Source organism: Xyrauchen texanus, chromosome 7, assembly GCF_025860055.1.
Source record: "Xyrauchen texanus isolate HMW12.3.18 chromosome 7, RBS_HiC_50CHRs, whole genome shotgun sequence".
Taxonomy (NCBI): domain Eukaryota; kingdom Metazoa; phylum Chordata; class Actinopteri; order Cypriniformes; family Catostomidae; genus Xyrauchen; species Xyrauchen texanus.
In genome coordinates, this window is record NC_068282.1 from 51,258,760 (window position 1) to 51,286,336 (window position 27,577).

Consider the following 27,577-nt stretch of genomic DNA (forward strand, 5'->3'; position numbering starts at 1 on the left):
CGAAGCTCCATCTTTCCATCTCGAGCGCAGACAGAGCCGCGGATGTTCATATTTTCTGCCGTTTGTTTTTATTTTTATCCGCGCAGAGTCGATGTGAAACTCACCCGAAGCGACTTTTCCTCCGGTATCAGGCGCCCGGGAGCTTCCAGCGAACAGAAATGCGGCGTGAGGGGGCTGTTATGAGGTAGATCGAGCCGCTGCTGCTGCGCTTCGGCCGCAGCGACACATTTGAGTGTAAATCCGCTGAAAGAGTGTTTCCGGCCCGCACACGAGCAGGTATGTGTGTACGGCGCGTTAGATGCGAGTGTGTATGTTCGGTTAGCACTGACTGTGTGTGTGTGTTTATTAATGGTGTGCGAGTGTGTATATAGTGTGTTAGTGTGTGTGCGCGCACGCTCAGATTCACCCGCAGCCACAGTGAGCCCGAACCGAACCCGCCTGTGTGCTGCTGATCCGATCTAGTTCGGATTCATCCTGGATAAACTTTAGCTTTGGCCCAGCAGATAATTTATGTTCGCTGGTTTACTGTTTGCAACAGCAGAAATAACTGTTTTTTTATGTGATATAGCTCATAATTATGACTATACACAAATAATAGAGAAACACGAGTGTGAACTGAAAATTCATCAGTCATTTACTGTTTCATCAATCAGTTTAATGGTTTATTTTATGCTAATCATTTCATGTGTGTATCTGATCATTTGAAAACTATGAACATTATGTAATATCTATTTATTTTCTGTCACGCTGAACAGCTGTCACTCATATATCAGTCTGACAACATTGATCGATTGATTGATTCAGTGTTTATAACTTTAAAGTCACTGACGGACATGATGGGAAATATCATAAAACTGGACACATTCATCTCATAATCATGTTATTTGTGCTGCATGTGTGAAACAGGTGAACAGCAGATCACCTGGTTTGAGTATCACCAAAGTCTCTATCAAGTCAGTCCACTCTCGGGAGGATATTTCCAGTCATGCCAGTGCAGCTCCTATCTACTTGAATGGGGAACGACTGAAATCTCTAAAACGGTTGGTCAAGATTACGATCAAAGAACAGATTTCAAATCAGCAATAAAATCTGACGACACTGAAATTATAAATTGTGATTCTTTAACTCATATTACTCTAGAACACAATTTTCCCATCTTATGCAACTAATGCACATGTGTGTTCTAGAGTTGATTGACAGGTGATGTCTGAATCTAAGAGGTGATTGGCTCATTTACCTGTAAGGCGGGACTTTCTACATCTGTTGACCGTTGGGCGCTCAGAGCTCCTTGAATTGAGTGTTCCAATATCTCATATTAATTTTATTAGATGTGGCCCTTCTCTGCTAAATAATCTCTGGTATCATCCAACACACACTCTCATAGGTCTTATATACTTCATACACTCAGTTTCTGATCAATACATCTTGTGTTTCATCATATGTTGTGGAGTGTTATGTTGTCAATCAATGGTGAATATGGAGCTGTAAATGATTTTGCGGTGATACGTATTTTTGGTTTTATCAGGACACTCTACGGTCACTGACGTCTTTAATGTTATGTTGTGTTCACATTTGTCTGGACTGTGTTAGTGACTTGTCTCTTTCCATGTGATTTACAAACCATGTCTGTAGAAAGCACAATGGGTGGTGGATTTCTGACATGTTGTACCTGGTTTGTTATTCTTATAGTTCTTTAGTCACTCCCATAATTGAAATGGTTGATGTATCTAACGTCTGTAAACACAAAAACATGGATCCTAACAATTTTTGACAGAAGAAATATTAGCCACCAAAGAGATTACTATTAGTATTAACGTTAGATTTAGTTTTACTTGTTAAACAGAATGTTCTTCTGGACTGTAATGTGTGTTATAAACTGCACTTGTTCAGTTCTGTTCACACTACAGATATAATGTGGTTTAGGGAGTGAATTGTGTTGTAAAATATGTGTCACTCCTGTAAATTATTAAACTGTCTGAAAATCGATCTAGATTAAACACTCTGAAGAGGAGTGACTCTGGATTTAACTGCAGTGTGATAATGTTTCTGGATTTCTTTTTTATTAATTTAATCCCCTTTTCTCCCAATTTGGAATTCCCAATTCCCTCTACTTTGTAGGTCCTCGTGGTGGCACGATTACTCACCTCAATCTGGGTGGTGGAGGACGAATCTCAGTTGCCTCCGTTTCTAAGACCGTCAATCCGCGCTTATCACGTGACTCGTTGTGCATGACACTGCAGAGACTCAAGCTGTGTTCACACTGCCAACTACACGCAGCTACAAAACGATCTCATTAATTTTAATGAGAGCTGGGAACTTCCGGCAACAGGAGCGACGGCGACCGGATCTGGCCGTATCCAGCGATGCGACAAAGTTGAGAAATGTTTAACTTTATGCAAATGAAGAGCGACTTTCGGAGCGACAGCCAATATGAGAGAAGATGGTAGAGCTCACGTGATCCTAATATTTTAATAATTATATTAATTGTAAAGAAACAGTGCTGTTTAGACTCTCCATACACACCACTAGCGACCTAACCGCCAGCTACTGGCGACATGCAGCGACAAAATAACTGACAGTGTGAACGCAGCTTTACAGCATGTGGAGACTCATGCTACACTCCACGATCCACACACAACTCACCACACACCCCACCGAGAGCGAGAACCACTAATCACCACCACAAGGAGGTTACCCCATGTGACTCTACCCTCCCTAGCAACCGGGCCAATTTGGTTGCTTAGGAGACCTGACTGGAGTCACTCTGAATTCAAACTCATGACTCCAGATGTGATAGTCAGCGTTAATACTTGCTGAGGCCCCCCGCATGTGGAATATTTTAATAATAAAGGGTTTAATGTGCGTTTGTGTTTGGTGTTAGCACGACAGTGAAGAATTAGTAAACTGTGTGTGTGTGAGAGATCGTTTGCTCTGAACACTGTCATCTCTACAAATTTCATAAACTCTCTGCTCACATTTTAATAGTTTGTCTTTCCGTCTTTTAGGAATCATGATTTTGCGAGCTCTGCAGCTCAACGGTCTGGAGTGAGATCTGGTTTATGATGAACATCTACAGATCTGTTTGAAGATCATGTCTTGTGTTGTCCTTTTTAAAGACACGTCACGTGACCCGGATGGCTCTCTGTGCATGCTGTGGCTGCAACGGTTTCCATGCGTTTAGTGTTTGACGTGTTTTCATGTGCAGCTCAGAAGCGCTGTCAGACACTCTTCAATGGCTCTGATTGGTCAGACGCCTGCAGCGACATTCCTGTCTGCGTTTAGTGGTAAAGTTATGCATCCCGCCGGTAGCTGGTCTGTACTGTGAGTCCGGCTCGCGACGCTCCTGGCATTCAGGACAGTTGTAGTCTTCCCTCTCTGAGTGTCAGTATGAGACTTTGTGTCGGGACGGCCCTGGCATGAGACTGAGTGCGTGATCTTGTGAGGAGTTTGCACCGATCCAGAAACATGAATGGCGGAAAAGAACGAGAGGTGGCGGAGGGCAGAGGTCAGCTCGTCCAGGTGCCCATCGGCTGGCAACGAAAGGTCGAGACCTCAGGGGTCATTTATATCAGGTATCGATGGCCATTCACACTCACTGCATCATTAAATCAAAGTTTTCTTTACATATATTAAATTAATTTGTTTTTATTTAATTTGTTTTGATATAAATGAATAGTTCCATTTGACGTATTTACTGTAATTAACTTTATGTGATGTGTGTGTTGTGTAGTCCAAGCGGATCAGTGCTTTCCTGCCTTGAGCAGGTGAAGTCTTACCTGTTGACTGACGGCACGTGTAAATGTGGTCTGGAATGTCCTCTCATCCTGCACAAGGTCAGTGCCGATGTTTTAGAGCATTATACTTTAATTTATTTACACAATATACTGTACATGCAATCTGCAGTCTGATGAGGGACTTCTCTCCTGAAGCCACATCAGACAGATTTTTACATCCTAATTAATAATTAGACTTCACATACTATTATTAGGCATTTTAGATACTACACTCAGTTCTACTGTCTGCACTAATTCATATGTTCATTTTGCAATTCCTTGATTAATGTAAACTTAATTCACATGTTCTTTTTAAAGTTAAAGCTCAGGCAGATTTTAGTTTTAGCCTCAGATGGTACACCCACAATCCTGTTCACTTATCGTTAGTGTCTGGTTATCAGATTCAATGCAAAAAGTGCTTAAAGTTCCCATAGATCCACAAAGAAGCACGGCATCCAGGCGGGACCCGGAATTATGTTGTATGAGCCTCTCGTCCAATCAATATCGATCATTTGTGCCTTTGATTTAAAGTAGCTATGACACGAGGAATCAAATTCCCTTGATATTTTGACAGAGATCATTGTACTACAAAAAGATAAAGTAAGTTTCAGAACTCAAAACTTCCTCGCCAGCCTGCATTTATATTTTCTACTCCACAAAAAAGACTAATTTCAAAATCGGCCTCTTAGTGAAGTCACAATGTGGTGTTCATTTGAATAGCCCCGCCTCCACAACATATGCAATCATCATGGTGAAAGGAGAGCGGATGATGTACTTCAACACTGAAAGTGGTACCGTTGTTATTGTAGTTTGCTCTTAACCATCCAAAGGATTAAGATTGAAACATTGTTGTGTTCCTGGTTGTGGAAAACTGCATCGCTTTCTGGATGTCAGGAATGAGTGGCTTAGTCAAACGAAGTTCCTGATCGATCACTGTGGGATTATATGTTTTGTTCGGCACATTTCTCTAAGGATTCTTTTGAACTATTGTGATTGAGAATTTGCAAAGAAACCTGTATTGAAAGATTCTGCAGTGCCAACGACAGTAATGCTGGGGTGAGTCACTAATTTAATATGATTATTTCTGTCTGTTTGTTTATTATGTAAGGAATTGTGTAGTCAGACAGTTTTAGTGCAAAATAAAATATTATTAGGACTCCAACGCGGAGCGGATCATACTTATTACAAGGTTACTTACCAGAGAAATTCATAATCTCACGAAATATTAATGTGAGTTAAAATAATTATATTATGTAAGAAGAACACGTAGCGTGGTGTGCAATGATAGACAATGGTGTAGTGGACGCTAGTAAGGCTGCCAGCTATCTCAACTGCTCGTGCTAGAGAGAACATCACTTATTTTGGACGAAACTGATGCATCGGGACACCCATTGTCCCGTGTTTAACGATCGAGGGAGACCTTGCCCGGTCGACTTCCCACCCGGTGAACATCCCTTATTTCCTGACACAGGATGCACACTGAAGTGGCTAGTCTAGACTGGAGAACCTCAGGGCTGACCGTCCCTTACAACACTCTTTCTATAGCTGGATACAGATTTAGTAACCCTTCACATTCACAGTTTGTGTTAGTTTGGAATATTTTCAATGTTGTCAGGTTTGTGTAGCATTATTTCATCACCAAATCTTGTATGCCTGATAAGTGTTGAGGAGAAACAGTGTGGCAGTTTTGTTAAGTTTTTTTATTATTTCAGTCGAACAAGTAGTCATTTTATTGCATGCTTAACATAAAATCCCCTTTTCCACTATCAGGCCTGTGCGAGCCAGGGCTATCAGCTGGTCAGCCGGGGCCAATAGCCTTGGATCTTGAGTTGCGAGACAAAAATTGATCTGCATTCCTTTCATCAGGCCAATAGCCCCGCCCTGGTGCCAACGTCACATACCCCACACATTTCACAAGCAAGAGGGAAACTTAAGCTGTGGTATCAAGAGGGGGCAGTGGTGGCTCAGTGGTTGAGGCTCAGGGTTACTGACCAGAAGTTGGGGTTTCAAGCCCCAGCACCACCAAGATGCCACTGTTGGGCCCTTGAGCAAGGCACTTAACTCCAGGTTGCTCCGGGGGGGATTGTCCCTGTAATAAGTGCTCTGTAAGTCGCTTTGGATAAAAGCGTCTGCCAAATGCATAAATGTAAATGTATCAGACTCTTGAGTCTAGCTAACCCTCCAAAATGAACTCAGATTTGTATTGTGCCAGCAAATGTAAAAAAAACATCCTGAACCTATACCAATGTGCGCTGGATATACAACTTGGCCAGTCCGGCGACAATATACTTAATGATGTCTTCTTTTGGCAGATGCTGACCTTGAATATTTTCATCATCTTAAATATTCAGAAGAGCCCTGATTTTGCCTATTGACCAGTACTGATGATTCTCCGTTCTCCATTTATCTGATGAGGTTAGCTGGTAGCTAGATATAAAGAATTGGTGAAATTAATGTCTTGGTGCTGAAACCTCTGACCTGACTCTAAACTCTAAACTGACATCACCTCGATCACCAGCTGGCCATCTTTGGCTTAAAAAGGCGGGCCAAATGCCTAAGGGAAATCGGCAGGCCAGGATGCTTGGCTATTGGCCCCGAGGAAGCCCCAAGGAAGCCCCAAGGAGGCACAATGAAGCCCCGGAAGTGAGAATGGGAACACAATTGCCCTGGCATGCACTAGCACGGCTCATTTGGTCCGATGGTGGAAACGTGGCTAATGATTGCCTTGACTGAGTTCTTTTTGGGGATTTTGTAAATCGCTTATTAGGGCCGGGCTCTCAGATCAGTTCACGTGAATTGTGAAATCAAAGTAACGCAGGTTCAAGCATTCGCGCAAACATTAGTAATGTAGATTAGTAATCTACAAATGCGCCACGTATAACAGAAAAGGAGGAGATTACAGTGTTTCGGGAAATGGGGAAGATTGAAAACTGTCAAAAACACATTGCCTTTCCTGTCCCTGTGTCTCAATCAGTTCCCTGTGTCGTGAATCAGTATATCGTGAACACAAAGTTGGGCACTGGCATGGGTGTTCATCCACTGAACAATGGGACACTTAAGACTCCATCACCCGTGACACAATAACGAGCTCTCGCATTGAAGCTCAGCTGTTATTAATCAGCAACATCACTGTATAAATGACACTCTCGTTCATTTTCATTGAAGATCCAAACATACAGGGTTATTATAACAGATATATGGCTTAAAAAAAAGAAATACAAATATTAAGGAGTGTATTTTTAAACCTTCTTTTAACAACTTAAATATTTAAAAGAAAATTAACTTTCATGGTAATTATGAATGAAAGGCAAACAACATCTCTTTTTAAGAGAAAGAATGCTTGGACTTCATAGTTTTACACTTGTGCTCATCATCTAATGACATGAGAGACTTCAGAAGACATGACGATGTTTCCGGTAAGGGAACATAGTGAGCAATGATGCTCCCTGGTTTTTATGGTGCGTTGTGGGATTGTTTTAGGGAGCGAATATTTCAGGTCACTGGAATGATTTTGCGATTGAGACAGCCCTAAAAATGTCTGACTCCCTGATCAGTGCCCTGAACAAGGGATGCACCATGTGTCGAAATAAAGCTTCTTGTGAAGTTGAAGTAAATACGACAACACTTTCGGTGTCAAAATAAAAGCCCCAGCTGGAGGTGAATTAAACAGGACAGAAATAAATTACTTTTGTATAACGCAAATCTAATAATCAGAATAATAATGATTCTGTGCATATCAATGAATATGATTGAATTTCATTCTCCCTTGTGTTTATTTAATGAAAAACAAATTATTATATTTTAATTGAATGTCTTTAAAATATTGAATCTACTTGGCTGCAATGGCTTTTGGATGAAATGATGGCTCCTCTGATTAAAAAAAAACATACACTTTGAGCCATTTGAGAGCAAATCCATAATTATCAAGATATATGTCGAATATCGTCAATATGCTGAAAAATATTGAGATATAATTTAAGACATATCGCCCAGCCATATCGCTTATACATTTGAATTCTTTCATTATTGGGAAAATAGTTTTAACACGTTTTATGGGAGTATACTTCATACGAAACCAAAGAATGTTTTGGCCAAAAAGAAGAAGTAGGTGTTTTTGAGTTTGTTTTGGTGCTTTGTAACAGCTCGCCTGGACAAACTTTTAGGAAACATTCTGCATTAAAAGCCATTCACACATCTGCCCATAGTACCATATGCCTCTATCATCATTCTTTTTGTCTGTAGTCTTCCCATTAACACTATTTTATACACCAATCTTTGCAGTTGTATCCATGTCATCAATTACAATAACAGAGTGTAATCTCTGCATATTATGGCCATGTATAGCGTGTTACAAATTAGCATCATGAATTCAGAATGTAAACAAGACAAATTGAGCATGTCTACTGCATGTATATTTAAAAAATCATTGAGTGGTTAAAACAGCATCTTTTACTGACCTCATGTTAATTCTACTCCTAGAATGAGGTATAAAGTAATTGATAACACATTTTACTGTCACATTAGTTTAGGTTTTACTGAGCGTCCTTGTATATAAATGCTCCTCTAAACGCCTCCCACTGAGGGTGATGAGTGTCTGAATGTTCACAAACACTGTACCGATGCTCGGCTGTTTTGAACTTCTTTTTATCCCTGAACGAAGAAGAACTTCACTGGAAGTATATCGGGACCTTAAAGGCTTTTGCACACCAGAGGCAATGCGATAATGTAAAGCGAATCACAGATGAATGGTGCTTTCACATTAAAAATGAGGTGAATGATCGCTGTTAGCACATTCAGGCCTTTACATTTGGTGGCGCTAATCAACAAGCAATATTACCCCTGAACGGTTGGTGGCGCAAAGCACCTTTAAGCTGGTATGCCCTATGCCCATCACGGATGAGAAGAACTACTTCGTATCTCAATAGTAAAAAACCATGGAATCATAACACAAAAGACAAGCAAGTGAGTTCTCAAGCGAGAGGATCAATAAAATAAAATGCATCTCTGTTCAAACTGCATGAGTTATGACAAGTGTGTTGTTTGTTTGTTCAACGAGGAAGAAAATATGCGAGACACTCACAAACTATTGAAATTCACCTGCTTGACAAGTTAACGGACATTATTATCATGGTTATAGTCTGAGGGGTGATTAGAAACATTCTAGTGTATATATAATTATATAATGCACACAATAAAACACAAATTCCTACCAACAAAACCCATTATTAGATACTTTAAAACTTTTCTTAGTTTCTTAGTGGGAAGTAAAGTTGATATTCAAAAGCAGTTTTCTGAGTTATATCTGTGAGTAATCTTTACTTATTACTTTTGGACAGACAAAAATTCTGATCACAAAGTATACACACATTTTCAGCCAATTTGTACAAAGATTTCTGTACAGCTTTTCATAGAGACTCGCATTTTATGTCAGTTAGCCGGTCTCTTCCCGTCTAAGTGGGTGCCTTGTTGCCAGAATAACATGTAAAGTGGATCAGACAGTATGCAGACACTCTAGTTTGGCTCGGCACAACTAGGCAGACAAGTGCTTGACAAGAAACAAGAAAATTATGTTTTTTTCAGGTTTTTAACTTTGATCCTGGTGCCGTGGTTAAGCAGAGGACTGCAGAAGATGTGAAGGCTGATGAGGATGTTACGAAGCTTTGTATCCACAAGAGGAAGCTTATCGCCGTGGCGACGCTGCACAAGAGCATGGAGCTGCCGCCTTCCTCCCTCACACTCCCCAGTCCTGGTGGAGGCACAAGTATGGTGTCTAATTTGCAAACAAGAAGTAAAAAAAAAAAATTCATTTCTGTGTAAAATCAATATTTAGATTTATGGAGAATTGATCAACTTTTTTCTGAAGTATTTTTTAGATTTTAATGAATGTTAATATTTATACAAAAATGGTTAAATCTTCACTATATTTTATTATCTTCAGATTTGTATTTAATTCAGCATTGGCAGTTCCATCACAATCCATTTCTACCCCAAAAGGATTGAAAGTGATTGTCTCTCCCTCTAGGTGTGACCTCCATGACCCCTACCGCACAGCCTCGAGCAATAAGGAGTAAAACCCACGAGGGCCAGGCAGAATGTAAGGACCCGTTCAAGGCGATGATAGCTGTGGGTCAGCGGCATGTCTCTCCGGATCTGTGCGGCCCGCAGCAGCAGGACGTTTATCCTGGGTACTCCAGGCAGAGGCTGGGCAGCACGGAGCCGGGGCACAAGTCTCCATTCCGCAGCGGACACGGAGTCATGTTGAGTCCCCCCTCACAACCATTCGGTGATGGTCCTCTGTCCCCAAGAACAGACGCTATTTGCAGTCCGGATGGGTTTGTGCGTAACAACCCCTGCAGCTTCCCAGGGACTGGCAGTCCCAGTGCTCTCCACGTCAACCGCCGCATCCCTTTGTCTTCTCCCGGCATCATGATACACAGCTCAGCTGCCGCGCAGTCGTCCTGCGTCATGGCCGGAAGGACTAACATGCCTCTTTCCCCCCCAGTCCCCAACAAGAGTCCCATCATGAAAAAGCCTCTGTGCAACTACCCACCCAGCATGGACTCCAGCAGAACTGTGTTTCATCATAAAGCTCCACTTGCTCCTGCCCCCCCTCTGCCCTCACCCTGTGCCCTGAATAAACAGGTGAGTTCTGAGAAGGACCCTCTTGGCATCCTGGATCCTATTCCCAGTAAACCAAACCCATCCAATTTCCAGCCCAACACCCACTCTCAGGTACCAATGATGAATGTAAACATCCCCCCCGCCATCGTCCCTTTGCCAAGCAACCTTCCTTTGCCCACCGTTAAACCAGGGCCCGTTGGCCATGGGGGTCACATGCAGAGGACTCAGCATGTTGCGGCCAGCACCATATCCCCTTCGCCGGTCACCTCCCCTGTGCACATGTCCGGGCCTGTCTTAGGTCGTATGGAAGCATCTCCGCAGCGATCGCGCTCCTCGTCCACCTCCTCTGAGCAGGGGGGCTTTGCCATTCCTATGTGCGGCAGTATGAAGGTCCCGCCACGCTCGCCCAGGTCCTCCATGAGTTCGCCTAGACCTGCTTTGCCTTCCAGCCCATCTGGTAAGCCGGAAGTTCTTCACCAATACAAAGAAATGCCCAACCAGTTGCTTGCAGGGATGAGTAGCACCCTCAGCAGTCAGCACAACCCAATGTATCCGCCTGCCTCAGGCAGCAGCACCCTGCAGAAGGAGCACCCAGGTCTTCTGGGAATGCCACTGAACCAGATTCTCAACCAACACAACGCTGCCTCTTTCCCCGCCAGCAGTCTGCTGTCAGCTGCTGCCAAAGCACAGCTAGCAAATCAAAACAAACAAGTTGGATGCGGCGGCAGTGGTGGAGGATGTACAGGAGGTGTGGTGAGTAGTGGGAGCGGTGTGGGGGCATCCGCTGGGCTATCTTGCCCTCTTGGTGTGGCTGATGCTAACAGGGTTGTTGAAGGGCATAACACTTTAAACCCCATGTTGCCGCCCAACCCTGCCTTGATAATGCCCAGCGGTGAGGGTCAGAGTGGGCGTGCGGCTCTGCGAGACAAGCTCATGGCGCAGCAGCGCGACCCTCTGCGCAAACGTAAGCATCCTCCAAACGCTGGCAACCATGAGAACAATTTTTTTAACATGCTGAAGCCAGACATGTCCGGAATGAGGACGCCCTGCCCTTCAGCCGAGCAGATCAGAAAAACATCTCGACTGCCTCCAAACACATCAATGGCTCATTTACTCCAATCTCTGAGCAACCACAGCTCTAACATGACTAGGGGCAGAAACACAGGCCTTGCAGGTCCAAGTCGGACACACTTCGGCGAGGGTGCCATGCCCACTGGCGCTGCCTCTCAAAATGTGCGGCTACAGCAGCGATTGCATGGCCAGACAGAAGCGATGCATGGCCCTAGAGTGGAGTCTGCAGTGCATGCAGCCCAGAGCCCGTTTCCTAGCATGATGAACCAGATGCAGACTAATGCCATGGGGAACTGTGGGCCCATGAACCAAAGCGGACAAGTTCCTCTCGGAAACCATGTGATGGGACATGCGAGTGCTCACTTTCAGCAGCACGGCGAGCCAAGCGTCAGCTTCATGCTGCCCGGAAATAGTGATGCCTGCTGCCCACAACCCATGACTGACACAGGTAAGAGAACATTGTGTAATTGATAGTGAATTGCCACTTTGTTTATTGACTGTTGGTGCGATTGATGTCACATCATGTCGCAGATTTCCAATGAGAAATATTGTTGGGCTGGATATCTTGTGTTTGGATGAAATTGAACAGATTGCAATCATAACCTGCTTATAAAATTATATTAATTTCAAATGCTGAAACAAACCCCAAACACAGATCTGTCAGATTTTGACTCATATTTCATTAATAACACTGACATTAAAAATGAATAATTTATTGTCAGCTGATGACATTTGTGTCTTTGTCCTGTTTTATGGCCATAGCTCGTGTTTTGCAATGATTATTACCTGGATGAATTTGGCAGCTGATCTGAACACATAGAAAGCCACAGTAGCATCAACGGAACAGTGATAGCAGTGCAGTTCAGGTCATTCCCTGTCTCTCAGCCTCATAACAAGATGCTTCTTTGGCTAATATTATTTCACTCTGTGATGCATCACATTAGCAGCAGTCAGTGATTTGAGGTTTCAGGAGACAGGTGAGTGTTTTGTGTACTTTCATTTTAAAGTGACTCGTAAGTTGAAGCTGGTTGTAGGCCAATCAGGAGTTAACTAACCAAGAGTTTCTTTGCCGATAACAATAACATTTAGACTTTTTGGCATCTGGACTGGCCAATACTGAATCCTAATTGGACCAAAAAATTATGCCAAGTTTTTGATAGTCCCTATGTCATCTCAATTGATGCAGCAATGAACTTGTGTTCCAACGTCTCGCACACAGTGCGTTTAATGCAAATTACGTCAGTTTTAAGTTTTTCTGGACACAAGGACAATCCGTGTCTATATGTGTCATCCGCATATGCGTCTGCCATTGACTGTCCTAAAGATTATCACAAAGCAGTGCCAAATATTTGCTTCTTTATGGTTACAAATACTGTTCATAATAACATATTATGAAATGGATAGTTATGGTCCTGGATGCTGATTGGTAAACACAGAATTGTATTCATGCTCAGATGTACACTATAGTATCAGCTATATTATGTGAAACACCTGTTCATCTAGCTACTGTGTATCACTGCACATCACCAATAGAGGCCGACTATTAACCGCAGTTTACATGTCAGGAAAGGATGCCGCTTCATAAATCAATGAGTTGATTACAATAATGTTTTAATTAGTCCTATTTTTATTATGTGCTAAGCAGTTTATATAAGCAGTAAATAGCTGCTTGTTGTACCTAAAGAAGGCCTTTAACAACACTACAGGAATTTCCACATTGTAGCACAGCCTTGTACATTATTGTTCAATTCATATATTTATATGGACTTGATTAGTTCTGGTAACCTGAATGATGACACTCACCATTTGGATATACGTACATTATTTTGGTAATGTTAAACATAATTGCACTGCTTAAATCCAAAACTCTTCTAATTTGTTATATTAATGGTAACAAAAAGTCAGTAGATCTTTTGATTTTGCACAAGGGGAAACAGCCACTTCTGTTGATTTTGCTAAGTGGGCATAGTTATTGGCCAGTGACTATAATCTTAAAAAAGCCAATTATCGGCTGATTAATTGGCCTGCTTGATATATTTTATTATATACAGTATGTTGCTTAGGATAATTAGGCTTAGGGTTAGAAATGTAAGTTCTGTAATATGCCTTGTTTTGATGAAAAGTGGTTGAAATTAAAATGAATCGTTTCCTCCGTGTAATGTGTGTCCATCAAAGATGAGGCGACTCCACTTTCATTGAATAATGTGTCTTAGTATCTTTTCTGTTCTTTACAGTCAGATAAAAAAGTTCAAAGAAATATTAACTTTTGTCTCACGCAGCGTGGATGCACTAAAGAAACGTACACATTATTTCAGTGATGGGTGTATTATCTCATATTATGTAGAATTATTTTATTTTTACAGTTACATTTTGATTATCATAATAATGACAAACAAATTATTAAAATATTAAATATTCACTTCACATACTTTTTCAAGACAGGTTTTGTTCAGTTCTATTATTTGTTCTGCATCTGATCAGCCTGAATGTATCCCACTATTTTTACTTCATTGTTTGTGGTCTTTTATGATAGAGAAACACTTATTTAAACTGAGCATTCATATTGTGCATTAAAGAACTTTATTTTGATGAGAAATTATAGTGTGTATTTTGCTCAAAATAATTTCAGAAAATAATAAAATTTTCTGTAACATATTTTGTCATTTAGGGTGCTATAATATTGAGTTGAGATTATGTCGAATCGTGAACCTCATATCTTGTATTGTCACATCCCTATGTTGTACTTACTAAAACTCATCATGGCACCAAATTCTGTGTTTATAGTTGGACATAATGAAATCCAAAAACCTTTAACACCAAGTTCTAACCCTGTTAGCAAACTCAGTAGTTTACATTTTTTCCTGATGTGCTTAATTTGACCAATTGATCTACAGTGGATATAAAAAGTCTACACACCCCTGTTAAAATGTCAGGTTTTTGTGATGTAAAAGAATGAGACAGATAAATCATGTCAGAAATTTTTTCACCTTTAATGTGACCTATAATGTGAACAATTCAATTGAAATACAAACTGAAATCTTTGGCAGACGTTTCAAATTTCAAAACGTTAATCTTCTTCTGGTGAAGCCATGCTTTTGTGGATTTGGAGGTGTGCTTTGGGTCGTTGTCGTGCTGAAAGGTGAACTTCCTCTTCAGCTTTCTAACGGATGCCTGAAGGTTTGGTGCCAAAATTGCCTGGTATTTGGAACTGTTCATAATTCCCTCCACCCTGACTAAAGCCCCAGTTCCAGCTGAAGAAAAACAGCCCCAAAGCATGATGCTTCCGCCACCATCCTTCACTGTGGGTATGGTGTTCTTCGGGTGATGTGCAGTGTTGTTTTTGCGCCAAACATACCTTTTGGAATTATGGCCAAAAAGTTCAACCTTGGTTTCATCAGACCATAACATATTTTCCCACGTGCTTTTGGGAGACTTGATGTTTGTTTTTGCAAACTTCAGCCGGGCTTGAATGTTTTTCTTTGTAAAAAAAAAAAAAAAGGCTTCCATCTTGCTACCCTACCCCATAGCCCATTCATATGAAGAATACGGGAGATTGTTGTCACATGTAGCACACAGCCAGTACTTGCCAGAAATTCCCGCAGTTCCTTTAATGTTGCTGTAGGCCTCTTGGAAGCCTCCCTGACCAGTTTTGTTCTCGTCTTTTCATCAATTTTGGAAGGACGTCCAGTTCTGGGTAATGTCTCTGTTGTGCCATATTTTCTTCACTTGATGATGACTGTCTTCACTGTGTTCATGGTATATCTAATGCTTTAGAAGTTCTTTTGTACCCTTCTCCTGACTGATATCTTTCAACAATGAGATCCCTCTGATGCTTTGGAAGGCTTTTGCTCTGAGATGCAACTAAGAAAATGTCATGAAAATCCTACTAGAACGGCTGAACATTATTTGTGATTAATCAGAGTCACTTTAAATGATGGCAGGTGTGTAATGACTTCTATTAACATGAGTTTGAATGTGATTGGTTAATTCTGAACACAGCCACATCCCCAGTTATAAGAGGGTGTGCACACTTATGCAACCAGGTTATTGTAAGGTTGGTCATTTCCATGAAGATTTCAGTTTGTTTTTCAATTGAATTGTTCACATTATAGGTCACATTTAAAGTGGAAAAAGTTCTGACATGATTTATCTTTGCCTCATTTTTTTACATCACAAAAACCTGTCAATATAACAGGGGTGTGTAGACTTTTTATATCCACTGTACTTGCTTTTTGTGTTGGTAATGTTTTTGGCGTTACATTTTTCATGTGATCTGTGAGTCATATTTTCACTATTTCCAGTCGTGAAAACTTTCTCAAAGTGAAGCCGCTTCTGCTGACATCATGTTTTCAATTATTTTCAGACACTTATGGTAACATTACCGCGTTTAAACTAGAGCTGGGTGTGACTGCCAGGGTAGGTAATTATCAAATTGATAATTTTATGCATTAATCTAATGGTAAAACATTTAAATTGGGGGGAAGATTACATTCTTTCAGGCAGGTGAGGTTGATTCACCGTTAATCTGACATCATAATGTGTTATAATGACAGTTACATTCATGTCTTTATTATAACCAGTGACCGCAATGTGTCAATTACTGAATGGGTCATAAGACATTTTCAGACTAAGAACTCGAATGAGAGGTTGTATCCTTGAAAGTTGTTTTGTTGTTTTCTGCATTTTTAACCCAGCACAGACATTATTATGAGCTTAAGTCTTCAGTTCTGTTTGTGTTTTCTTGAAGTATGATTGTACTGACACACCCTTAAAAACGTTTCTTTGCTTTGTTCCCCACACACCCATCCGGTTCCCTGACCTGTTCAATCGTGTGTGTGTGTGTGTGTGTGAATCATACCTTGGAAAGCACTACCAATCATCTTGCTGCTGTCTCCATGGCAACTTCCCCAGCAGCCGCTGGCAACAGTAGATCGTACACACTGTCCGCACAGACCAAGCCGTCATTCATTCACTACACAGTCTTCATTTACTGCATGACACTGTCATTTAACACATGCATTTAATGCAGTTGATGTCGTGAATGCATTTGCAGGTGGTGTTCAATCTCTTGCTAAACACTAAATGATCATTCATGGTGCTTTTCACCATTTATTACCTAAACTACACAAACACACTTGACAGTACTGTTCCTAATAAACACCAAACTACTTCACCCAGTGACATGACCATGGAAAGACTTTAGTAAATGTTCTCCACACACATTTCTTTACTGTTCTTTTTTTAAATTCTAACCTAAGCAATATGGTTTGTAATTTGTTAAGTATTAGTCTTGTATTATATACAGTATAATGAATATATAAGTCGTTTAGTAGTTAACATATTTCAGCAGTATTTGTGGAATACAGTTAAAATAATAATTTAATATAAATTAAGCAAATTTAAATAATTGTTTATAATGGAAGTCTATGGGGCAAAGGACATCCAGGGTTGTGAAGCAGAAATATGAAGCTCATATTTTTGTTAAAGCACTTGCATGAATAAATAAGTAAAAACCTGTTTATTGTTTTGGCTGTAAAGTGTGAAAATCCTCCGTTGGATGTTGGACTTCTTTCTTAGGTGTATGAACTTCTGTGGGTGGAGTTTGCTCCATGTAAACAGTGCGATATAAGGAATTATGTCTTCCTTCATTTGGAATGGGAAACATCCCAGATAACATTTCAGTAAGTTACATTGGCCAGTTGACAAAGGGGGGCTTGACCAACCCAAGATTTAGTTTTATTATTATGCATTCGGTCTCAGATATTCGTCTCATTGGTCGCTTCCTCCTGAGAGAGCCCCTCCCTGATTTTGTATTGAACAGGAAGTTTTTGCCCCTATTTCACCATTGCAAAACCTTTCAATCAAACTAATGTGATATAAAGTTTGAAATTATTTTCCCTTCTATACTGATTCCGTTGCTGCACTACATACATGAGCTATTGCACAATTTACATTTGCTGGATTTTCCAATCATGTTTGGTATTTTTATTTTATTTACTTGGTTTATTTGATCTTATTTATTGTTTAATTTTTCTATAGTATCGTAACTGTTGCCTCGAGCATATGAACCCAAAATAATGTATTGATAATTCCCCTTTCTGCTGGTCAGAGTGTATTGTGAGGGGGGTCACTGCACTCGCTGACCTGTATGAGAGTGTTGAGATCCTTTGAGAATTTGGTTCAACATTTTGGGATTCCAGATCTCAGTTCTTTAGGCATTTACAGCTGCACCACCTGCTCTGTATTATTTTTGGGAGTAGCACACACCCCCCTAAAGCGGCATACACTCTAAGAGAGGTGATTACTGCATTTGGGAAATTTCATGAGGCATCAGTGTATTACTCCCTGCTAATTCAGAGTCTGGGGGCGGAGCTTTAACTTCTCTCATGAGATTGTGGGAGAAAGATTTAATCTTGGTATTGGAGGAGGGGGTGTGGGATAGGATGCTACATCTGGAGATGCATGGGTGCAAATTATGCAGTTTAAGATTTTACATCGATTCTACTGGACCCCCTCTAGATTGTATAGGCTTGGTCTTAAAGACACACCCACCTGCTGGCAATGCCAATCAGAGGATGGAGACACAACCCATGTTTTTTGGTGGTGTGTTAAGATCCAAGAATTTTGGTTGAGGGTTCAGAGTTTTATGGGTGATATATGACTCTGCACTTTTTTTTGTGTATACTCAAGTGTGATCAGAGGGATATTTGTTGGGGGTCAGGGTGGGGGATTGGGAGAAGTAAAGGGAATAATGGGGGTGAAAAGTTGATTCTGTCAATATATGTTTCGCTTTCTGTGTCAGTTGTGTGAATCAATAAAAAGTGTTAATCAGAAAGAATTCACTATCTTGTATCGTTGCTCATGTCATGCAAAAAATACCAGGTTTTGTGCACAGATCTGAACTTGAATTGGACACAGAACACGGCCTGTCTTTGGCTAAAGTGCAGAAAGACCTCATATTTCTAGCTTCAAGTATTTGCTTTTCGGCTATGAGTTATGCATTTTTGTGTTTGTCTGTGTTGAGCAGTTTAGTAAATATAGTGCTAGTAAATCAGTCAGTCAGTATTGGTTCCCAGTGAGAGAGTTTAGTGGTTTTTGTGACACTTCTGTGCTAATACTAACGTCTCTCCTGCCCAAAGGTGACCCTGTATCTCAGAGCTGCAGCATAGGTAACGCTCCTCCGATGGGCGGCATCATGAATGCCACAGGGCACGTGTACCAGCAGCAGATGCATCCAGCACTACATGGCGTTCACAGGGTCTACCCATATCAAAGACAGGGGCATTCCTTCTCAACAGCTCCTTATACAGACAACGTTCCCAACTCCAACAGCTTGCCTTGCCTGTACCAAGATTATCAGGTGACTCACTCAACACAGTAAAATAATTTATTAATGTCAGCATAACTTGCATTCTTTAATTGACATGATATTTGTTTGCTATATGTTCAGGGCTGCATGACTGACAGCGGCCCGCCGGGCATCACGTCTCATTCTGGTGACGTGGGGATGTACCGAGAGGCTCCGCAGAAGCTACAGGGTCAGGGCGACTCCATTGTAGGAGCCACTGGAGGTCAGAGTTCAGCAGAGTCGGTGGATGCGATCTACAGAGCGGTGGTGGATGCCGCAGGAAAAGGCATGCACGTGACTATCACCACTGGTGCGAGCAGCAGCACACAGGCAAGCCCTGTCCCTGCGCTCAGTGCCATGAGTGCCTTCACCGCTTCAATCGGCCAGCCGCTCAGCCTACCTCACGCCGTCAATGCCGTCATACATGCCCCGCGCAGCTCCGAGGGGACGGACTCTCTGTCCCAGTCTCAGCCTCAGCGTGCTCGACCGCAGCTCCCCAACCACATGCGCAGGAGCTCTGAGCAGGGTAAAAACACGGCCAATGATGTAGACGCACACCAGTATTTCCGCTCACCTAGTGCAGTCACGCCCCGCCCACAGTGGGATGAGCCCAACCACTCTCACTGGAGAGGGGACGAGTTTCTAGAGTGTTCTACACAGGAACACAGCAGTCCGTGCAGTAGCAAAGGAGAGAGAACAAGCGTCATGGACACTTCCGTCCAGATGTGTCCGACGGAGATGACAACCCAAACCCACGACCCTTCTGACCCTCAGATGGATGAGAGCGGAAACCTGCGGTTTAACCACCGCATGCCTGCTGTCATGAGAGAGCGTCTGGAGCCAACAGAACGATGCGCTCAGCTGAACGGCATGCTGCCTCGCAGCGGATATGGGGAGCCACTCACCGGAGATGACCAGTCGCCTGGATCCTCCACTAGTTTGGAGGGGCCGCTGCTGAAAGACTACACCCACTTCAACGGGCACTTTAACGGACACTGTGCTCCCAGCCCCTCCGACACCAAGAGCCTCAGCAGTGAGGAGGAACTGCGCCATCCCGACTCTCCTTCAGCCGACCTGCTGCACTACAGGCCCAGGTCCTTCAATGTGGGCGAACTGGTCTGGCCAATCAAAGGCTTCCCTTCATGGCCTAACAAGCTGATGAGAGAAGAGCATGGACACAATCCCAGCTTGCAAATGTCTGAACAAGCCAAGGTAAGAAAGACTGCCTGGCACTGAAAGATGCCCAGTGCTAAACCTTTGTTTTACAGGCTGAATGAATCTCATCACAGAACAGCTTGTGCAGTGGCCCAAATATTTAGGAGATTGGTCACAGGTATTGTTTTGGTGATTTTGAGATGATCTTTGAATCCAAATTCAACTGCCACTTTGTTGATGTTGTTGTTGAGTGCAGTGATTGGCAACATTTCTATTGGCTAAGTGTTTCTTTTACTTTGAGAAACCCTTATCTGCAACATTTGTACTCCATAAAAGGAAAGTTCTGTTGGATTTAGTGAGCTGCTGTTGGAATAACACATCTCGTGTTTTTGTCAGGTGGAACCCGAGCAGCTGAAGACACTAACACATGACCTTCAGGCACTCGACAGAGCCAGCAAAAAACACAGGAAGTAAGTTTCAAAAGCATGATCATACAGACATAAACCATTTCAACTTCAGAACATGTTTAAGTATATAGTGTGTTTTAGTGTCACAGCAGTATTTAATTGATATCTACAGAGGGACTTTACTTTCTAGTAACAGTTCACATTTGGAGTCAGATTCTCTTGAATATTGATTTATAATTGTTGTAAGATGATCTTTTTTCATATCATGTAAGAAATCTCAATGTTTTAATTTCAAATGAATGTTCAGATTACCCGATGGATATTTAGTTTGTTGCTGTTGATGTTTCAAGTGAATTTCAATGGTTGAAATATTCTGAGCTAACCAGTTACTAAAATATGTCAAATCTGAATATACTTGAATTCATTTTGTAATTTATAAAAGCACAAATGTGTGTCCAGTGAGACACTTCCAATGGAAGTCAATGGGGTTTAATCTGTAACACTCAAATACTGTTTCAAAAGTATAGACACAAGACATAAACAATATGTGTGTTAACTAGGGCTTCATGATATTGGGAAAATATGCGATATTGTTGTTGAATATTGCGATAACGATATTTCTTGCGATATAATATTTCCCTAAAGAAATTCAATTTTTATTAGTCATTTTAAAAATAATACTAAAATAAACAGGTAATAGATATTCTTCAGTTTAAAAAACTATGAAGGACTGAAAAACACAATAAAATGCATTACTCTCAAACATTACTTTATTCACATGTACCCATGCAATCATCAAGAGCATCTTGAAACAAGAGCATTTTTTAAACAAAATATTCCCTTTCTTGCCTGTTTTTTAAAATAAAATTATTTTTTAATGAAAACAAAATATATATATATTTTTTTAAATAAAAATATACTATTAAACAAAGTGTACAGGCCTTAAATAAATTTGTATTTAGTGGAAATACTTACATCTTGTCAACATCCACAAGAATAAAATAAGTAATAACATGTAGGCCTAAACCTATATTTCAGCACAATGCAATGCTATATGTGCTTAACAGTGAAAGCAATTTTATTTCAGGTTTTCTGCCAGGAAAACTAGCATATTGACCTTGTTCGGTTTTAAACATGTGCGTTGGCATGTCACAACATTTCCTGCTGTACTAAAAAGTCTCTCTGAAGGTGAACTAGTTGCAGGTATACAGAGATACTTCTTGACGCATGTGTCGTACATCTGTGGAATTGCGACTTGAGAAAAATAATTTCTCGATGGAAGCTGATATCTCCGGTCCAATTTGTTAATTAGACTCACAAAGCCTTCTCTGCTCACAGTGTTAACAGGCATCATGTCTTTAGCTAAAAAGCGTGTGATAGATTCTGTTAATTCCCTGTGGCGTTTCGACGTTTTTTCATAAGGAGTTACACTTTCAAAACTTGTATTTATGGTTGGCTGTGAGACTCTGCTATTGTTAACCTTACTTGGCATTTCATTGGAAGTTTTGAGCTTACTTTAAGTCGTTATATTGCTCCCTGTGGTTGCGTTCCAGATGACTGTGGAGATTTGTTGTATTTCCTCTCGACGTGGCCACAACTTTTCGGCACGACTTACACAGTACTTGCATTTGGTACAAGTCTTCTCTCTTGAAGCCAAAATATTTTAGACGTACTGTTCTTTTTAGCCACAAGTTCGTCTCTCATTAAATCACTTAAAACCACATCTGTGTAACTAACCTTCTTCTGTTAACACTAAAACAATGGAAATATGATTTTAAACAACTCTACAGCTCAAATAATACACACGTTTTAACAGAAGAATTACTGTCTGTTTTTATACAATTATAAACTTCAAATTTCTGTCTTTTAAACCTCCAAAAATTGACCCCATTTACTTCCATTGGAAGTGTCTCACTGGAACACACTATGCTAAAAATGCCATTGATTGAGTTGAACTGGTTTTGAACCCAGAATATTGCTTTAATACTTAATGTTTAATTTCTGATAAACTGATGTGAGCACAGGTCTGTCTTGTTTTTGTTGCAGAGCTGGGAAACTGAATCATCATTTAGAAGCAGCGATTCATGAGGCGATGAGTGAACTGGACAAGATGTCTGGATCAGTGAGTAACACACACACACACACTCACACACATACACACTCATACACACTCACTCTCACACACACACACTTACACACTCTCACACACACACTCTCTCACACACACACACACACACACACACACACACACACACACTCTCACACACACTCACACACACACACTTACACACACACACTCTCACACACACACTCTCACTCACACACATACACACACACACTCTCACACACACACTCTCACACATTCTCACACACACACACACTCTCACACACACACACACTCACACACATACACTTACACACTCTCACACACACACACACTCACACACACACTCTCACACACACACTCTCACACACATACACTCTCACACATTCTCACACACACACACTCTCACACACACACACACTCACACACACACACACTCACACACACACACACACACACATACACTCACTCACACACACATACACTCACTCACACTCACACACAGACACTCACACACACACACACACAAACTCTCACACACACACTCTCACACTCACACACACACACACTCACACACACACACTCTCACTCACACACACACACAAACTCTCACACACAAACTCTCACACACACACACACTCACACAAACTCTCACACACAAACTCTCACACACACACTCACACACACACACACACACACACTCTCACACACACACTCTCACACACACACTCTCACACACACACTCACTCACACACTCTCACACACACACTCTCACACACACACTCTCACACACAACTCACACACACACACACACACTCTCACACACACACTCTCACACACACACACACACACACACACACACACTCACACAAACTCTCACACACAATCTCACACACAATCTCACACACACACACACTCACACACACTCACACACACTCACACACACACAGTTATTATAGATCATCAGTGGGTTTTTGTGTAGTTTTGTGTTGTCTGTTCAAGTATACATGACACAGTGTGTAATCAATACTGAAACACTTCAGATTTAATACAGCAGAAGTTTCTAGCAGCCAAATACGGGTGAGCATTAAGGGTTAGAACTAAACCAGTTCTGTACTCTTATATTCAGATCGGCAGTTTCACTCATTGGACGAGTCTCTCTCTGTTCCAGAAATCTAATGCCACAATCGTCAATCGTTTGTTTTCGGGGTTTTATTGTGAATTAAATGTAATTGTGTAGGAATCACAATGAACGGAACAATTATATATTTAAATCCGTTTGTTCGCCGTTCAGTTTTTTTTAACATTGACGATTGAATGTAAAAGTAATTCTGTTTGATTGTGATATGTTAATGTACGGGACAAACGCCGTCCCATATGGATTTATTACAGCAATAATATATAACCTGAAATACCGGCGATTCCGTATTATTCAGAGCTAGTGTGCGTACAACATTAGGTAACCTAAAGTCATTCTGGAGGTTAGAGAAGTTCAAATAGATGTTAACAAGTGTAGTACTCATGTGTAATAACATGTAATAAATGTTCATGTGCATTCATTTACATATTTACCTTTCATATGTAATGAGTGGATGACATCATAAATACTTTTATATTTTCTGAAATGATTTCCAAACAGTGTGCACTTGTCTTCTATTAACCCTTTGATGAGCATCATTAAACATGACCTTTATAACACATTATTATTGACATCTTCACCTGTGCTCAAACATCAGCATCAGTTCGTCACTCATGGACGTTCATGCATTCTGATTGGCTGATTCAGTAAAGTGTGTTAAATGTGCAGGTTCATCAGGATCGACAGGTCAAACTACCCAAACCCAAGAGGAGGAAGATATCCAGATAACAACAGAGATCAGACAGACACCCGTCTCTCTCTCTCTCATTGATCGTGGTGCTACCGATGGCCCGCCCTCACCAGTGACTGACAGGTGCTGGATCAGCCAATTAGAAAAGGGAGCAAATAAAAACTTGCTGAAGAACTATTTTTTTCTAGTCTATGAGGAAGAAATGTCAAAAAAGTGAGAAAAAAAAAAAAATCTGCATTTAAGGACACAGACAGTCCAAATATTTCTGATATGTTTTCAGTGTGTATATAGACAAAACAGAAATTTCATGGGAAAAACATGGGAAGAAGTGTAAATACTATAGGATAATGACATGTACAAGCGACTCAATGCACACTTTATCTTCAGCTGTAAAAAACACAAAGCAGAAATGTTTCGGTCCATACGACCTGTGACATTACAATGAATAAGAGTCAATCTGAGACTTTTGTAAGCTTCAGTTTGTGTGTGTGAGAGTGAGAGTGTGTGTGTGTGTGTGTGTGTGTGTGTGTGTGTGTGTGAGAGTGTGTGAGAGAGAGCGTGTGTGTGTGTTTGAGTGTGTGTGTGTGAGAGTGTGTGAGAGTGTGAGAGAGAGAGAGTGTGTGTGTGTGTTTGCGTGTGTGTGTGAGAGTGTGTGAGAGATTGTGTGAGAGAGAGAGTGTGTGTGTGTTTGAGTGTGTGTGTGTTTGCGTGTGTGTGTGTGAGAGTGTGTGTGAGAGAGAGAGTGTGTGTGTGTTTGAGTGTGTGTGTGTTTGTGTGTGTGTGTGAGAGATTGTGTGTGAGAGTGTGTAATTGTGTGTGTGTGTGTAATTGTATGTGTGTGAGTGTGAGACGGACTGGACTTCACCAGCTGGAGGGGCTTGTTGTCGAGTCGACTCGAGTTTTTCGGCTTCTATATAGTTTAGGTCTTCCAGCACGAAACACTACAACATAAATCCATTTATAATTCTTCACTGTCATTATGTTGTGATGATGTCTGTGTCTCGAGTGCTTGATTTGTTGTTTTGTTTGTTTGTTTGTTAGACGGCTCTCTCTCTCTTTCTCGCCACATTAATGAAGCAAACTGTGTTTTGTGATTTCATTGAGGAGTGAAATGAGGGGCCTTATAACATGTTTGTGTTATAAATGATGTACAGGACTCTGTTTATTTGATATATTCAGTAAAACTTGGCAATAATACGACCCTGTGCACATAAAGCCTTATACGTGTGTAGATGTGAACACACACACACACACATACACATATATACTGTATATATAAACTGTCTTCAGTATTATTGAGTTAACAGATTATTTTTGAGCATTTGTTTGACATGGCCCAGTTTTATTGCTTTATTGAAAGACACTGATGAACTGTAGATTAGCTGAAGCTTATAGAGACTCAGGAAGATCTGCTGTCAATCACACTCGACATCTGAGACACATCATAAGTGTGTGTGTGCTGTTTCAGATACCAACACGAGGGTTGCCAAAATATAGCTTGGATTTCCAGTTGGAGTGATCGGAGAGTGAGGTCTGTGACGGGTCAGTGATGTTAGGGTCAGGGGTCAGGACAGGATGTATATATTACTGAAGCACATAATGTGACACAGACATCAGTTACAGTCACACTGATAACACTAACATAATATAAAGAGCAGAATATTTTTAAATATATGTATAAATGTATGTGTGGATTTTATAGCAGATTGTTGTGTGAAAGAGTCGCATCAGTTCACAATCATTATAAACTCTAAACTCGGGCCGATTAATCCCCAGATATTGGCTGCTCTCTACATCGTGTCCGTCTTTACAGAAACTTCACTACGAAATAGTAAAGTGCAATATTTACATTTAATGGAATTAAAACTAGATCAACACAAATATAAACAATGTCAGTGACGCAGTAAATAAGGAAAGCTCCCTAAACAAACACACTTGATGTGTAACAGCACGTTCGGCTCGTGTACGAGTCTCTGCTGGTGAAGTCACTCTGTTGCAGTGCAATGTCTCTCCGGTGACACGTCAGTCTTACTGTTCATGTGCTCAGTATTCTCCAGAACTTCTCCATTTCTATTCTTCAGTCCTTTCATTTGCTCTGTGTGTGCGTGTGTGTGTGCGTGTGTGTGTGTGTGTGTGTGTGTGTGTACGCACGTGTGTACATTTTTCTTTATGTTCCCTTTGCTTGCTATTTTATGATTGGTATCTGATTGGTATTACAAACCTTTCTGATGTCAATATTGTTTTTCAATACGTATCTGAGTATATATTTTCTCACCAGTATGTACTTTACAGCAGTTGACTTTGTAAAGTCTGTTGTGCACTTGATTATGTTTGTTTCTGATAGCTTTGATGTGGCTGTTAGGATTAGTTTGTTCAAGTCCATCATTTCTTATTGTTTCATTTGATTTTTTTTAAATGGTCCTGAACAGCAGTTTTGTAAATATTGTGAACATTACAGGTCATGCTGTGATGTGACATTGAAATGATGTTGCACCGATGTTTCAATTAAAATCTGCTCACTAAAACTTACAATGAATCTTTGACTTTTATCTGATTGTCTTCAGAAATGAAAGTCTTGTTTTGTGTCTACAAATTCTTTTCTTATATTATTTAGATATTGCTGAAAGCTGTGTACTTCATCACGACCAGGTAAGTTTAAGTGACCCATAAAATGAGTTACTAATCTTCTTGAGCTGGGCATTGTGGGTGAATCTCATGAAAGAGTGTCTGGGTCATATTTCACTCATATATCAAAAATATTTTGCATAAGGAAAACGAACATTATTTTTAGGACCAGTAAGATTTATAAATTGTTACTTTCATCACAATTAAGCACAAATCCATTCCTCACTCATTAACTCTTCTTAATACTTATAATCGCACAATCTCTGATACAATAACAACAATTATTTTTTTATTTATTTTTTTTTTAACAGTTATTACATTTATTTTACCTTAATAAATAATAGTGATGACAAATGAAATGGCTACAGAATAAAATACCCTAATTTTAAAGATAAGATGCAATATAAAAAATTACACTATAAATTACATTATTATTATTGCTTTATTGGCATGACAAATAATTGTACGTTTTATTGGAAGCAATGGCAGCTTGTGCAAAACTATAGTTCAAAACATACAGTGTAAAACAACGTACATAAATGAAGAGAAATGCCAAGAGACAATTAAAGATCTCTCGTTCTCACACACATACAGCGTGTGTGCAGCAGACAAAACTGCTGTAAAGAAGGTTAGAATTAAACAAA

General features: G+C 40.7%; 1 protein-coding gene across 3 annotated transcripts; it reads left to right on the forward strand.

The window, feature by feature from the left end:
- LOC127646660 (methyl-CpG-binding domain protein 5-like) lies at window positions 1-27,098 on the forward strand. 3 transcript variants are annotated; one of them, XM_052130454.1, is made up of 11 exons: window positions 1-276; window positions 907-1,040; window positions 3,006-3,572; window positions 3,731-3,833; window positions 9,354-9,534; window positions 9,796-11,913; window positions 18,605-18,825; window positions 18,916-20,025; window positions 20,365-20,438; window positions 22,400-22,497; window positions 24,287-27,098. In XM_052130454.1, exons 3-10 carry the CDS (start codon window positions 3,466-3,468, stop codon window positions 22,461-22,463), a joined length of 3,978 nt encoding a protein of 1,325 aa, XP_051986414.1. In that variant the 5' UTR covers window positions 1-276; window positions 907-1,040; window positions 3,006-3,465; the 3' UTR covers window positions 22,464-22,497; window positions 24,287-27,098. The 3 variants fall into 3 exon arrangements, with proteins under 3 accessions (XP_051986414.1, XP_051986412.1, XP_051986413.1); XM_052130452.1 differs by having other exon boundaries at window positions 22,422-22,497; XM_052130453.1 differs by lacking the exon at window positions 907-1,040 and having other exon boundaries at window positions 22,422-22,497.
- The last annotated feature ends 479 nt before the right edge of the window (window positions 27,099-27,577 follow it).